The sequence below is a fragment of the Neoarius graeffei genome, chromosome 22 (assembly GCF_027579695.1).
Source record: "Neoarius graeffei isolate fNeoGra1 chromosome 22, fNeoGra1.pri, whole genome shotgun sequence".
Classification (NCBI taxonomy): domain Eukaryota; kingdom Metazoa; phylum Chordata; class Actinopteri; order Siluriformes; family Ariidae; genus Neoarius; species Neoarius graeffei.
This window is the reverse complement of record NC_083590.1, coordinates 33,811,682-33,828,520: the sequence shown is the minus strand read 5'-3', so window position 1 is coordinate 33,828,520 and position 16,839 is coordinate 33,811,682. Positions and strand designations below refer to the sequence as shown.

The 16,839-nt window shown below is 42.1% G+C and overlaps 1 protein-coding gene across 2 annotated transcripts in view; it reads left to right on the top strand.

Annotated features, from left to right (window-relative positions):
* spire1a (spire-type actin nucleation factor 1a) overlaps window positions 1–16,839 on the top strand; it is a 120,332-nt gene that overhangs the window by 72,323 nt on the left and 31,170 nt on the right. Inside the window, exons 8-9 of one of the 2 annotated variants that reach the window (XM_060904750.1) lie at window positions 3,278–3,407; window positions 13,155–13,202. In XM_060904750.1, coding sequence (XP_060760733.1) covers window positions 3,278–3,407; window positions 13,155–13,202 — 178 coding nt within the window. The remainder of the gene's footprint in view (window positions 1–3,277; window positions 3,408–13,154; window positions 13,203–16,839) is intronic. The other variant, XM_060904751.1, reaches the window with a different exon arrangement.

Below are 16,839 nucleotides of genomic sequence, written 5' to 3'. Positions count from 1 at the left end.
GTGCAGTTGTCTCATGACACAGCGTGTGTGGTTTTTTTTTTTTTTAAATATATAAAATAAACCTAGAGGTGGATGATATAACGGGGAAAAAAAGATATATATATATATATAAATACTTTGCACAGGACTGTGTTCCTTTGAAAACAGAAACAAAGCTCCGGCTCTCTCTGCTCTTAATCTGTTCTGTTCTTTCAGGATTTATCACGCATGTCGCTCCTTGTAGAGTTTTTTACGCCCGAGTTGTTTGAAACCAATCTGGGTTTTCTGTGTCGAATAAGGAAGCGGCTTCACCTTGAAGAAAATCAAACACTTGCATGAAGGCGCTAACTCGAACGCGAGCAGAAAAAACAAAACAAAACGAGATTCTTAAGCAAACTCTTCCATCCTCACCTCCGACTTTGTTTTTGTAAAATACATTTTAAATGCAATCGTGAATTTCTCTGGAGTTTTCAGGCTGAGCTCCTCTCCTCGTATTCTTAAACCACTCCGTTCCTCGTTGTTATTGAAGCGTTTGCTTCTATTTGTTAGCATTTTTCTTGATAGCAGGGAGACGGTAATGCTTTTTATCTGATTCTCTGTTTGAAGAAGCAAAACCAGCGCAAAAATGAACCATATTGAAGACAGATTAAGCCTTGCTTGTATGAAAGACGGTGTCTGTCTGACCCCAGCTGTAATTATCATGTGATGCGTGACATAAACAGTACGCGTACCATACTACAACAGCAGGGGGATATAAAATAACTTGCAAAGCAGTAAATGAAACCGAGACTAAGAAAACATCCAAGACATAATGGCGGATACGTAGTGAGGGACGCTTTTAGGAACTGAAATAAAAGATCAAAAAGCCTCATTTTTGTGGTGCTAGTTTGTAATATATGCTCATTCCAACTTGCCTGGTCGGGCACGTCAGGGACTTATCCCACTCACCCGAATGCATGTTTCACTTGCCCTGGGCAATCGGGCAGTCCTTAATGTCGAGCTCTGTTTTCTAGGCCTCTCACTAAAATTGTATCTCCTCTCATTTCTCATCTGATTTCAGTTCTGATCAATGAGGAAATGAACAACTAGGTTTAGTTCTCGATTTTCCTGTTGTAAACAATTCATTTACGACTTTTTGTTTTTCAGTTAAATCCTATCTCCTCCCACTATTGTCAGTGGATTTCAATTCTGATCGTTACGTCTGCTAATTAGGTCGACTTCACGAATTGTGGGACTTCTCATTCGAATTGTATCTCCTCTCGCAGTTCTGACCCAAATTCTGTTCTGATCGATGTTTTGGGTTGATCTTCCCTCAGGGAACAAAACCTGGTCGTTTGTTTGTTGATTTTCCTTACGACTTTTGTTTATCCTCAGTTAAATCCTATCTCCTCCCTCAGTTCTCAATGGACTTCAGTTCTCATCTCATCTCATTATCTCTAGCCGCTTTATCCTTCTACGGGGTCGCAGGCAAGCTGGAGCCTATCCCAGCTGACTACGGGCGAAAGGCGGGGTACACCCTGGACAAGTCGCCAGGTCATCACAGGGCTGACACATAGACACAGACAACCATTCACACTCACATTCACACCTACGCTCAATTTAGAGTCACCAGTTAACCTAACCTGCATGTCTTTGGACTGTGGGGGAAACCGGAGCACCCGGAGGAAACCCACGTGGACACGGGGAGAACATGCAAACTCCACACAGAAAGGCCCTCGCCGGCCACGGGGCTCGAACCCAGAACCTTCTTGCTGTGAGGCGACAGCGCTAACCACTACACCACCGTGCCGCCCGGGACTTCAGTTCTGATGGTTTTATTTGAAAGAACTAGACCTTCTGCACAAAACTTGGTCATTGTATTGTCAATTTTTTGCTAGCAAATTATTAATGAGGTCATTTTCTTCTGCCTAGAATCGTATCTTCTCTCTCATTTATCATGCGAATTCAGTTCTGATCGATGTTTTGGGTCGATCTTCCGTCAGGGAAAAAAATCGAGTCCTTTGTTGATTTTCCTGTTGGAAACAGTTTGTCGTGGAGGTTGGTCCTCTCTCACATTGTCGCATTTCAGTTCTGATTGATGCTTTGGTCGTCATGGTTGTTCTGATGGCAGGCCAGACGAGCAGCTACGTCCTTGATGTTCCGGTTAGTAAAATCCTTTTTACAACGTGATCTTCATTGGGGTCCGGGATTTATTTTGTAACGAAAGTCCGAGTTAGCTTTTTGCTGACATGTTGGCGACTTCGGTTAAAATTTTCCAACATTACCCACAATCCCATTTAATTTACCTACTGATATTGGCATCGATGGGATTTAGCCTTGGCTTCGTCTCTATCTCATGACGATGCAGCAGCGCTTTACTCCTTTAGCCTGGCCCTGAAACTCAACCAACTCGGCTCTCAAAGCTCCAACTTTCATACTAATACTGCCGTCTCTTCATCTCACGGATTGCTCTTAGATCATTACACATGTTACAACACACGTGTTTGTGTTTTCCTGTGGAGCTTTCCTTTAATAGCTTGTATTAAGTTTTACCACAGCTGTCAGTGAACCTCGTTGTGTAATCTTTGAGCTACTTGACATCCTTGACAGGGTTTTTTTTTTTGGCTAGAGCTCCTCAGCCCTGCTTGTTTTCCATAAAAGTCCATATAAACGGTTTATTAGCATTATCCAAAACAAATTTAGCTCTTACAATGCCAAAAGCTATCTAATAAACGAAGATAAAACCACACACTTCAATAGGCTAAGGATGTAATCAAAAATTCTCGTTAAAAAAAAAAAATCATACAATCTAAATAATGATACTAAACAACAGCATACAACAAAAAAAGCCCATAATTATAATAAACAGCATATAAACGCAGCACAAAACCGAGCATCTGTTATGTGCTCAAGTAAAAAAAGCTTTTTACTGAAGTTATGTTGCTCATTTAACCTGGTACAGTTTCTCACGTCTTTTTAGGAAGAGAATTAAATATCTTGGACGCGCTTAAAATATCTTAAAAAGTACCTCGTGTCAGTGGCACCTGAAGCTTAGGTGCACTAGATGAGCAGAGAGACCGTGCTGGTGCGTGTTCTAACTTCAGATAAGATGGCCAATATCATATCAAGAAGTCCATATCACCATGTAATAAATTAAGGAAAGGGCAAGACTTCGCAATCACCATTACAAACCACTTCTTCTCTGGCATCTGACTCCGACAAGAGTATATTTGTAATAGGTTACAAGTTTCAGTCAAAACATGGCTTAAAGTCTTATTCATGCTTGTTTTTCTGTCTGAAATGTGATTCCTGTGCTAAGGTCTCGGCACGTAAGCTGAAGCCTCATCCTCCAAGACCTCCGAGCCTCCATGAGCGAATCCTGGAGGAGATCAAAGCCGAGAGGAAGCTGAGGCCCGTTTCTCCCGACATGATCCGTAGGAGCCGGCTCGGTTAGTGCTGTCTCACGGACCTCACCCGAAACACACGTTTACCTTTTAAGGAAAGGGAACGCTAATGCAGTCAAGTTTGTGCTGATAATTATTTAATCAGCAGTACAGACACATTTTACTGTCTACTGGTGTATAAATGCACAGATGTTTGTGACATGGTAAAAGCTTCTTAGTTTTTGTGCTCATCATCAAACTTGGTACACAGAAGAATGTATGACTTGCATGAAACGCGATCATTACAGTGGAAATGTTGACACGGTGACCATGCGACCTTCCTTTTCAACAGGATCAGACGTGCCCAAATTTAAAGGAAAGCCTTGATTTACATTGTTTTGACTTTGATCTACTGAAAAAACAATACTCGTCAGCGTAGAGGGATAAAACTCCTCTGATTAGTTTCTCAAACACACCCTGAATAAATTCATTCGACACTTGATGTTGCATTGAAAACAAAGGTGTGCATTACATTTCCTGCTGTAATGTTTGCGTATCAAGGTCGCATACATTTTTAGCGAAAGCCAGTGCAAAGACGTGAGTGTATAAAGGGAATTTGGACAGTGTGTGCGACGGTGTGCTCTCGCTAATGCATGACTGCCTCCGCTGCAGCCTCACAATCCACCCAGATATGGATGTTTTGTTATTTAAGCGCGGCTTCTTGATTCCGTGGGAATGCACTATCCTTCCTTTGCTGCTTATTACTTTTCACAAGAAGCATCTGATTTTCTTTGTTTGCTTTCTCAGTTGATAAATCACTCTTGTATGATCAATGGTAGTCATTTCATTGAAGGTTCCTGGCGATTTTTACTGGTTTATAGTTGGAGCTTTGTCTTCGGGCTTGCTCGCTTGCTCGCTCTTTCTTTTTTGTTCTACACATGGTGCATTGAACTTAAGCTTGTGACTTGAGAAATATGAAAGTGAATTTTATTTATAGAGTACATCTAAAACAACGTCCATCGACCAAAGTGGTCTGTATACGTAGATCAATATAAAGTATAACAAGTGTCGCCAGGTAGCACTTCTGATGAATATGAAGGAAGATATCGTGGGGGGAAAAACAAAAAGGTACCCTATGGGTCCATGTGTACGGAAGCCGTGAGAGGCCCTTCATATAATTTTTTTTTTTTTTTTAATTATTCACCTTGTTATCCCGAGATAACGACATAATTAATTCAGGATCTCGAGAAAACAACACAACTAATTCGAGATCTCGAGAAAACAAAACCGTTATTTCATGATCTCAGCTGGATCACTGTATCTCCGTCGGTAGAGACGAAGCCGGGCCAGTCTTCTGCGGAGGTGCCGCGGACTAATTTTGAAGTTATCCCTTATTAAAAGACTTAATGCAATCTCTCCGTGTCAACCCCTGATCAAAATATTGCCTTATTAGGTGATCAATTATTCCAGACATTCTAATGACCTGGGGCGGACCGTAGGGGGGGGCTGAGAGGGCGAACCGCCCCCGGCCCGGGCCCGTGGGAGGGCCCGGAGATAAGCCCGATATATCGCTTACACTCAGTCCTTCGAGATTACATTCGTCGTGCTCATGCCCAGGCCCGTGTGAGGGCCCGGGGAGTTATCTGATGTACCCCTTAAAATCATTACAATGTGTTGCAAATAGTCGAGCGCGCGAGCGTGTACAATGTTGTAAGATAATGTATGTTGCCGTAGCTCAGCTGCCCGGCGGCTTAGTGAGCACTACAGCCGGGACATCGACCCTAGCTTCCCTGGCCAGCTGCTTTGTTTTAGAACCTCTTTCAAGGACCAGATACCAAAGCAAAATACTGTTGCGGATCTGACAAAAATGCTCCTTGTCAACCACCCAGCAGTAATTTCTGCATTCAGTGAAATTTGCACCGCCCTCCTTTTATTTCTGACTCTTCCTGTCACCGTTGCAACCTCTGAGCGCTCATTCTCCAAATTAAAGCTGATTAAAAACCACTTGAGGAGCGCAATGGGACAGGAGAGACTGAGTGGACTTGCCATGTTGTCCATAGAGAATGAGAGAGCAAAGAAACTGGACATACAGAGCATCGTGGACGAGTTCGCGGAGCGCAAGGCTCGTCGTATGCCCTTCAAATAATGCGTGCAGTAGGCTATTGATGTTTTATTATGAGCCATGTACAGTATGTCGCCTAATGTTTTTTTGTTTCTGAGTTACATGTTCGTTTGAAGGACTTAATGTACAAAATAACATAGTTGCACCCCGTAGTGTTGAAATTGGTAAACACAGTGCATTCAGTGAGGTTTGCACCGCCCTCCTTTTATTTCTGACTCTTCCTGTCACCGTTGCAACCTCTGAGCGCTCATTCGTATGCCCTTCAAATAATGTGCGCAGTATAGGCTATTGATGTTTTATTATGAGCCATGTACAGTATCCTAATGTTTTTTGTTTCTGAGTTACATGTTCGTTTGAAGGACTTGATGTACTAAATAACATAGTTGCACCCGGTAGTGTTGAAATTGGTAAACACCGCAGTTGCGGACATTTTGTAGCCTAAAGTGATGTTATGATAAGCTTTAATAAAGGGCCCGGTCATTTGCCCCGCCCCCGGCCCGGCTCTGACTTGTTCCGCCACTGCTAATGACCAAAGTTGCGTCTATACAGCAAAGTCCCCAGTGTTGAATTAACACCCAGAGTGTTGATTTAAAACCCTACTGTGTTTATATAGGTCCAGTTGGACACAAATTAACTCTGAAAGTGTTAATTCAACACTGAGGAATGAGAAATGGCCCCAAAGTCAGCATATCACAAGTCTCTTGGCGCACCTGAATGAACCATTTCTCAGCTGTTTACTCGAGATCATGAAATAATTGTTTTGTTTTCTCGAGATCACGGAATAACCGTTTTGTTTTCTCGAGATCTCGAATTAGTTGTGTTGTTTTCTTGAGATCCTGAATTAATTATGTCGTTATCTCGGGATAACAAGGTGAATTAAAAAAAAAAGGATTATATGAAGGGCCTCTCTCGGCTTCCGTACATGTGGCTACTGCTAAATAGCCATAAATAAATAAAATAGTTTTCTGATACCATGTCCAGGGTTTTTTCTAGAAAAATTTAGTATGAGGGCGCTCACCATGGCGAGGGAGCGGGGGGGTGCCGGTTCCCCCCCCGCTGTGCAAAGCCTTTGAAAAATGCTCCAATGGGACATTCTGAGGCTATCTGAGAGGGAAATTGTAACAAATTGTCTGTCAACATTGAAAAAGAAAGAAGTAATCTTCTTCTGCCCCGGACAGTCTTTGGCTTTCTTCCGCTTCGTGCCGCGGGATGACATCTTTAAATGCTCAAGTGTCAACAAAAACAACTCGCGAACTACTTCTGTCAAAAGCTCCCGCGCCGGTGGGTGAAAGGTCATTCGGTCTCGAGAAATCTCGCTCTACAAGTCAGCTGACCTTGTATGTAACCCATGTGAAATCTCGCGAGAGCAGCCGCGACAAGTAAACAACTAAACAACATGGCGCCTCAGTCTGGAAAACACCAATTCGGATTGTTTTTGCACCGTCTGGCGGTGTATCTACTATGATTGGAATATTTTTGGAGCAATTATAACGCATTTGATGATCAGACACATTGTCACGTAGTGTTGCTGGGATGTTTTCACAGAGTCAGTAAGAGGGCGCACGCCGAGAGTAAGAGGGCGCAGCGCCCCTGTTCCCCCGTTTAGACGAAAGCCTGATGTCTATACAGTAAATACAGCATATATATTTACTCTGAGGCAGCAGCCACAAAAATGAAGCGTAATCCAAAAATTAACGATTTAAAAATCACCGAAATAGAACATACCAAGTGTCTGTACTTTTTATATTATTCTACTCTTACCTCTTAGAGTTTTTAAAACTGAGGCTGACACACGCTGTCGCCATGGCCCAAACTCTTATTTCCCGGAAATGGCCCAGTGCTAGAGCTCAGTGGAACGCGCTTTCCCTCTGTAATAAGCATAAACGTATCTGAAAGCAATTTCTTTAGTCGAGTCCATTTATTTTGAATGGTGAACCGAATTGTATACACACACCAGCCATTTTAATCTGAAAATGTGCAGTGGCTAGCGCCTCTATATGAGGCAGTAGACACAGCAAAAATGATTTTGACCTTTTTGGTGACCTTGACCGGACGACCCTCAAAATGTTGGAGGTTCTATTTGAGACCGCTGTCCGTCTATCCTGAAAGTTTTCATGAAGATTGGTCCAGCTGTTTTCCTGTAATATCGTTTACAAAGAAACCTGACTGAAAACAATACCTCGCACCCTGGTGAACTCCGTCCCGGGTGAGGTAATTAAGTTATTCCACGAAATCGAGTCGTACATTAGCTGATGAGGCATATACTGTCGAGTTGACTATAAGCCATGTATGATGATATTGAGTGGAATAACTGTTTTATTCTATCCACATTCACTGGATTTTGAGAAACGGAGCATTTTTTATTTTTTGCTAATTCGGCAAGTAAAAACTAAGGTGGTGTTTACATTAGACCGTATCAGCGGATCATTAGATTAACGTTTTTAAAACGATTCGCGTGCACACAGCAACGCCAATACACGATTCGTGTGCACACAGCAACGCCAATACACGGATACGCTAATCACATGACTATTAGACGTGCGGCACGTAAGTTGAAATGTGTCAGTGCGGCTCAGCGCGTCCTCCTCAGCAGCTGCGCTCCAAATCACTCCGCCCTGAACAGCGAGTGCCCTCTGGAGGGTGCGCACTCTGGTCCTGCGCAGCTCACAGAACGCGCAAGTGAAGCGCACGAGCAGTGATTCGGGACTGAGCCGCTGTGTGTGTGATCCCAGTGCATATCGGGCATGCGCAAGTCACTCACCACTTGCAAGTGGAAGGATGGCAAGCCTAAAGACCATCATAACTACACAATGGGCAGTATTTGCATCTTACCATGAACAACATTAAGAATGGCAAAGCATTATATTCATACTTTTATACTCTTTAATGAAAAACAAAAAGGTGATACAAGGCGGAAACAATAGCAGGAAGTGAAGTCCACGCCATTTTTCAGCAGTCGCGTCACATGACCAACGTGGCATGAACAACGCCAGCGAATCAGGAAGGTGGATGTCACAGTGACGTTGTCCAATGACGACGTCAACTAGAGCTCAGCACTGCGTTTCCTCGTGTCTCAATGTTTACACAGCACCGGATCAGATACGAACTGGGTTGAATACGCGGGCCCTGGTGGATTCAAGTTGTTCCGCCTGTGGAGTCGTTTCCCGGCGTTTTAATGTGGACGGACAGTGCATCCGCGACGAAAACGAGATGGATACGGTCTAATGTAAACACCACCTAACCCTATACAAAACGTCCGAGAAAATCATTTCCGCTTAGACTGTAAACAAACTGGCGAAACAACAGTAGCAATTTGCGAAAAATGCTATAATAGTAAACCAACTTAAAGGTGCATTAGCGCCACCAAATGGACTGGAGTGTGGAACAAGAGATTTTTTTGGGGGGGAGGGGGCTATATTCTTTTAGCTATTTCTGTTTCTTTTAAATACTTGATGATTTGATTTTTGGGGTTTTGTTTTCGAGTAGGGTTTTTATTCCTCCTTGGTTGGTTCAGCAGCACGCTCCGCCATTTTGTTTTTCTCTACCCACGGTATATGAGCTAATAGTAGAGTAGCCAATCAGAGTGTGCGATTGCTCATATCCAGTGAATGTCGATAGAATAAAAAAAATATATATATATATATATATATATATATATATATATATATATATATATATATATATATATTTATTTATTTATTTTATTTTCCGCCAGTTACTGCTCTGTACTACTTTAGACCAGATTTGCAAACATGCATAAACGGAAAGCTTTTACACACATCATGTACCTCGTGTATCATATGGATTTAAACATTCTCAAAGCCAATGGAGTAAAAATATGTTTTTAGCAACATTTAATAAGCCGTAAACTAAAAATGAAGAAAACCGCACTGGCATTAAACTTGCTTTTGCACTTTAACTAGAAAACTAAATAAATGTTACAGCTGAATTGTTTCAAAAATAAGATTATCAGCAATAGTATTTCGCCACGGTTTGGTCACCAGCTAATTCCTGCCCAACATCAGGTCTCATGTTACCAACCCGGGGAGGGTGAAGGCAAACACGCGTTTTCTCAAAAACAGATGAAGCCAGCCAGCCTGGACTTTTTTTTGGCCGAAAGTGCTATCCGCCCTCTTCTACATACATGAGGTCACGGACACCTTGGATTGGCTAGTATCACTGTGATTGAAAGGAGATAAAGCGTACACCATCCCTCACCTATCCAGAGAGCACGGGTAGTTTTGCTGCCTTGGCCCCCAGCCATGGATGGCCATGGCATCGTTGGGATTCTCTTGATGATATGGCCAAGACTCGGTAGTAATTTTTGTTCACTACTTTTATGACTATCGAGCTGTTTCCTGATGTTCACTCTATTATTGGTGCTTCTGGCTCGTCCAGTGAGCTTGCTTTGCTAATCTGATGAACAGTGAGTGAATGCTCACAACTGACAACAGTAAAGTCGCGACACGCGCAAAAGGTACAGACAAAAAGAGAGAAGTCTCATCTCATTATCTGTAGCCGCTTTATCCTGTTCTACAGGGTCGCAGGCAAGCTGGAGCCTATCCCAGCTGACTACGGGCGAAAGGCGGGGTACACCCTGGACAAGTCGCCAGGTCATCACAGGGCTGACACATAGACACAGACAACCATTCACACCTACGGTCAATTTAGAGTCACCAGTTAACCTAACCTGCATGTCTTTGGACTGTGAGGGAAACCGGAGCACCCGGAGGAAACCCACGCGGACACGGGGAGAACATGCAAACTCCGCACAGAAAGGCCCTCGCCGGCCACGGGGCTCGAACCTGGACCTTCTTGCTGTGAGGCGACAGCGCTAACCACTACACCACCGTGCCGCCCAAGAGAGAGAAGTGACCTTTTTATTTGACAATGAGCAATTTCTCTTTGAATTTAAAAGAAAGATAAAGACAAGTTTATTCCACTTATGCTCTCAAACTATGTAGTTTTATGTTAAGTCATAACCCTTACTATACCGTAAATGAGTAACTTTTAATTGCTAGGTGTTTCAGTTGTCGGACTCTGCATTGATTTGATTTAAAGTATGCTCAGTTGAAGGTGTATATCCTCAATGTTTAGTGTATTAGAAGTTTGAAGAAAAAAAACCCCTCCATGCTCAAATTGCTGCCTTAAGGCTTTGCCAGTTTTGTAAATGATTTCCAGCCTCAATATTGCTTTTCTTCTCCTTTCTGTTATCCTATAACGCTGGATACGCTCAGCAATGCGACCACTTAGCATGTCTGTGAGTTTTGACTCCTCAGGTAAAGACTTAGTGTGGCTTCTTTACCGCAGTTTTCCCTGCTGATCCTTTAATTTGCACTGTTGTCTTGGACCTCCTGGTTTTACTCTGTCCCATGCTTTTCTCCTGAAGAGAAAAGGAGTAATAACGGAAGAGGAAGAGGTCAACGCAGCAGACCTTACATTATCAGGATTACTCTAATGCTCTGACAACTTATTGTAGTAACTCAAGGTGACTGGATTTTTAACCTCTGTGTACACCAGGGGTGGGCAATTATTTTTTCCATGGGGCCACATGAGAAACAGAAAATTTTGTGGCGGGCTGGACCATAAGGCTGAACTAAATTCTGCATAATATTAATTGTATTTCTTTATATAAAGCAATAAATATCATTGTTTATACAAGCTGCTAAGTCTGGTAAGAGTATGGAAAAAACGAGGTTGCCTTACAAAAAATGTCATTTATTCAATCAAATTTCCCAAAACAATGGTTAACAAAATGTGAACGTTTGTACCATTTTTTTTTTCAGTCACATTCACCCCAAAACACAATAAAGACATCACAATATTGTCTTTCTACTCCAAATATCAAGCAAGATGCATCATATTATCATAATGATGCCCACATTTGTAGTCTAATCACCTCATTTGGTGTTTTTTATTTGTTCAGTGAGAGAAATCTAGTCTCTGTTGGTCTTTAACGAGTGCATCAGAGTCAGGTTGAATGTCTGAGGTGGAGATGCGAAGCACAGCTGACAGATGATCATCAGTCGATTCGGTGTAGGTATCAGATCTACAGATCGGCTCGGGCTCCGGCGCCTGCTGGTGACGTCACACTATGTGATTGGCTGGACCGTTTGAAGGATGACGTACAAGTTTGTGGTTGGTCTGGACAAATTACGGAAGTAGTTATCGCGGGATTAGGTTTCGTGGGATTTCATGTCATGTTCATGTCGCGCGCATTGCGTTTTTGTTGAACACAACTTCAAAATAAAAGCAATGCACATTCAGTCCATGCATGAGGTAAAATTAGGAAATACGTTTTGTAATTTCTAATTAACCTTACGCGGGCCGGTCAGAATGAACCAAAGGGCCGGATGCGGCCCGCGGGCCGGAAAATGCCCAGGTCTGGTGTACACGCAACTCTGAATCTATGGCTTAGGCTAGAAAGAAATCAGCCCCAGCTTTCACTTTTATTTATTTATTTATTTATTTTTTCCACGGTTGCTGGTGGTTGATTTCTGGTCATTTTGTTAACATACAGTGGTGCTTGAAAGTTTGTGAACCCTTTAGAATTGTCTATATTTCTGCATAAATATGACCTAAAACATCATCAGATTTTCACACAAGTCCTAAAAGTAGATAAAGAGAACCCAGTTAAACAAACGAGACAAAAATATTATACTCTGTCATTTATTTATCGAGGAAAATGATCCAATATTACACATCTGTGAGTGGCAAAAGTATGTGAACCTTTGCTTTCAAGATCTGGTGTGACCCCCTTGTGCAGCAATAACTGCAACTAAACGTTTGCGGTAACTGTTGATCAGTTTGTTCGTGCCATGATGCACTTCCACAAACGTGTTGTGAAGATCAGACTTTGATAGATCCCTGTTCTTTAAATAAAACGGTGCCCACTCGCACCTGATTGTCATCCCATTGATTGAAAATACCTGACTCTAATTTCACCTGCTAATCCTAGAGGTTCACATACTTTTGCCACTCACAGATATGTAATATTGGATCATTTTCCTCAATAAATAAACGACCGAGTATCTTTTTTTTTTTTTTTTGTCTCATTTGTTTCACTGGGTTCTCTTTATCTACTTTTAGGACTTGGGTGAAAATCCGACGATGTTTTAGGTCATATTTCTGCAGAAATATAGAAAATTCTAAAGGGTTCACAAACTTTCAAGCACCACTGTACGAAGATAATGGATAGTAATTATTTTTCTTAGGCTTAGTTCATTTATATCACCTTGCTTAAGACGCATTAAAATAGCATCACAGTTACAGTAGCAGCAATATGACTGACCTCATGTCCCATGAAAATGCACATGTGGGACAGCAAGTGTGGCTGCTTGCTGTGACTCCTTTCCTCCAGCTCCTCTTCTCTGAGTTAATGTAATATTTGGCTCCTGCTTCTAATTTTGCACCCTAATTTGTTTTGATGAATTGCTGTTTCTTTGTCCTCGCTGGACTGCGTTTGTGCTTTTATGTGCTCGCTCAGTGCGCAATGCTGCTCGCACCATGGCAGAATGGCTTAAATCCTAGTGTGCGTAGTGCTTAATTGCTTGAGCCCCTGTGTGAATGTGGCTGATGTGTTGGGAATTGGTCAGGCTCACAAAGCGAGACCGGACAGGTCCGAAAGTGGGGAAGGAAAGCATGCATGTTGGTATTTGTGCGATCCTATTGAAGAATATGTTCCTTTCTAGGCGCAGGCAAAAGCATCAGCACTCCCCAGGACTTGTTCCGATGCTCAGGTAAAAGATCATGAACACACGCATGAAATTTGACCCCCTTCTGCACACGTTTTGGATGGAATGAGGGGAAAATGTCGGATTTTTATCTTTAGTATGAATACAGTTGCGGCCAGGAGTTTACACACATGGACATGGAGGTCATGGCAATATTGGGCTTTCAGTGAATGAATGAATGAATATATATAATATTTATTCATTCATTCATTCATATATATATATGATAGGAGTGATTCCACGCTTATGGGTATTGAAATGGGGACATGAACTTCTCATCTCATTATCTCTAGCCGCTTTATCCTGTTCTACAGGGTCGCAGGCAAGCTGGAGCCTATCCCAGCTGACTACGGGTGAAAGGCGGGGTACACCCTGGACAAGTCGCCAGGTCATCACAGGGCTGACACATAGACACAGACAACCATTCACACTCACATTCACACCTACGGTCAATTTAGAGTCACCAGTTAACCTAACCTGCATGTCTTTGGACTGTGGGGGAAACCGGAGCACCCGGAGGAAACCCACGCGGACACGGGGAGAACATGCAAACTCCGCACAGAAAGGCCCTCGCCGGCCCCAGGGCTCGAACCCAGGACCTTCTTGCTGTGAGGCGACAGCGCTAACCACTACACAACCGTGCCGCCGGACATGAACTTATTCACCTAAAACCATTTCTTTTTTTACCATCAGGTCACAAAACATGTAATCTTTAATGAATGATATGTTAAACGATAACTTTAATTTTCTGAGATGTAATAAAAACATATTTATATGCCAAAGTCAAGCCTACGAGTTCCAAAATGATGTCTGTTACATTACTTCTGTTACGATTGTCCATCTCGCGTCTGTTACAAATTAATTACAATCTAGCTCTATACCATGTTAATCTTATTGAAAGAATGTGTATGTTTATTCTACTACACATGTTTATTAATTATATTTGCTAAAACATCACCTTCCTATGTTTCAAAAAGTAATTCTACATTGTTAAAATTGAGAATATATATATATTGTCCACAACACTTCTGTTACGTTCTGACTTTGGCATATAAATATGTTTTTATTACATCTCAGAAAATTAAAGTTATCTTTTAACATATCATTCATTAAAGATTACATGTTTTGTGACCTGATGGTAAAAAAAAGAAATGGTTTTAGGTGAATTTTTAAAAATAAGTTCATGTCCCCATTTCAGTACCCATAAGCGTGGAATCACTCATATATATATATATATATATATATATATATATATATATATATATATATATATATATATATTTTTTTTTTTTAATTTGTCATATACACAATAACAGACACAGCGGTTTATTATTGGGTAATGAAATTCTCATTTTGCAACTGCCCGACCAAACTACGCTTACCAAAATAAAAAGAAATATATATAAAAATATGAAACATAAAATATAAAGTGCATATGGAATGCAAAATATAAAGGTAGAGTGAAAAATGAAGATAACATTTAAAAAAAAAAAGGAGAGGCAAACATAGAGGTAGATATACTGTGCAATGTCTTGTGCAAAATTGCTAATATAATCCGTGGCTCAAAGCCTGATGGAAATATAGAGGTAGATGGTGATTATAATCCGTGGTTCAAAAGCCTGAGGGCCTGGGGGTAAAAACCGTTTGTCAGTCGAGTAGTCCTTGCTTTCACACTCCTGTAGCGTCTGCCAGATGGTATGCGCGTGAATAGTCTGTGTTGTGGGTGTGTTTGGTCCCTGATGATGCTCTTTGCCCTTTTTGTGACCCGGGTGTTGTAAGTGTCCTGTAGTGGGGGGGAGGACAGCTCCATAGATGAACTGTGCCATTTTAATGACACGCTGGAGAGCCTTTCTGTCCTGAGTTGTGCAGTTCCCGTACCACACAGTGATGGAATTTGTCAGGACGCTCTCCACTGTGCACCTGTAGAAGTTGCTGAGGCGTTTGGTGGACAGTCCAAATTTCCTCAGCTTCCTCAGGAAGAAGAGTCTCTGTTGAGCCTTCTTGATGGTCTGCTGTGTGTTGTGTGACCAGGTGAGATCCTCACTGATGTGAGTTCCGAGGAATTTTTTTTTCCCCCTTGAGCTGTTCTTTTTCTATAGATGACTTGCAACCACGTGCTCAAAATGTGCTACGTCACGAGCGTCCGCCATGATGGTGGATATACAAAGCAACTCGGATGGCAGCCGCTGAAAGCGTGTCTGTAAACAAGGCTGAATTTTCTCAGTATTTCCACGATTTGAACGCTCGAGCGAAGATTCGATACAAAGAGAAGATAGATAGATATGTGTGGTTTTGATGCATATTATTTAAAAAAAGTCAGACTTTTCTGAAGATAAGACGCTTCTACCGACCATCGAGTACCCAGATATCGCATTCTATCCTGGTTTGGCTGCCAAAGAATCAAGTCCGACCTTGGACGAAACACAGCCCATGTTCTGAGTGGGCGCCCAGTCTGGATTGTTTCTATCGTATAATTTTGCTGGCGCTCCTAGAAGCAAAATGCTAATACACGTGTTAAAATTATAACAACGACTGAGTGAACCACGACAAGAGGGCGCTCATTTTATAGCAAAATTCTAGCAAAATGAAATAAAATTCTTCCATGATATTATCGAGAGAGCTTTTGAATCTCACCTAAGGTAAAATGATCACTGCAAACACGAGCTGTTTTGGTTTTCGCCTCTGTTAGATCAGCGCTGCCGATGTTCTTCAGCCGTGCTCGTCTCCTCTCCGTACTAAGCCTCAGTTTCCTCGCTCTCTTTCCGAATCATGGACAGAATTCTAAAGAATTCGGAATGTGCCACGGTCACGAGTACTGTTGTGACCACGACCATATACAGCACAAAGATATGGCATAACGAAAAGAATGCTTAAAGCAGCGGAAAAACAGAGTTGCGCACGCATGACCGTTTTGTATGGAATGTCTCTTGACCCCGCATTTGTACAGTATATCCACCAACATGGCCGACATCCGGGTTTCTATTTTGCCTTGATGTCACTTGCAAGTCAGGGATAGCAGAATGATTGTACAGCATGCATCTTTCATAGAACAAAAGCCAAGAAAACTTGTGGTGCACAAGTTTTAATTTATTTTGCGTTTTCTGAAACCAAGACAGGGTCAAAATTATACACGCACCAATTTTGCTTATTTATTCAGTGGTGCTGAAATTTCCTCTGAAAAAGAAACGACTGAAAGTCCAACATTACCATGACCGTCATGTCCGTGCATGTGAACTTCTTGACTGCACCTGTAAGTTTGTGAGCAGTGATCTGAATGTCATAGCTGAGGTGAAAATAGTTCAGTGTGAGTTCTTGTACAAATCAATATTCAAGCATCGGTTTGAATGAATTGTTACCATTTCTGTCCTGTGAAGGAAACGTATTAAAGGTGACACGTTGGACCCCTTTTCTACAAGTTGACGCAATTCCCTGAGGTTTTAACGAAATGTCTGTGGTGAACTTGGGTCAGAATACTACAAGGATAAAACGCCACCGCTCACTTCTCGGCCTGTCTAAACAGCCCTTTTCAAAACAGCCGATTTGACTGCCTGTTCCTTTAAATGCTAATGAGCCACTGCTCACCCCACCCCCATCTTCTGCCAGTCATACCCCTTTTCCACCAAATCAGTTCCAGGACTGGTTC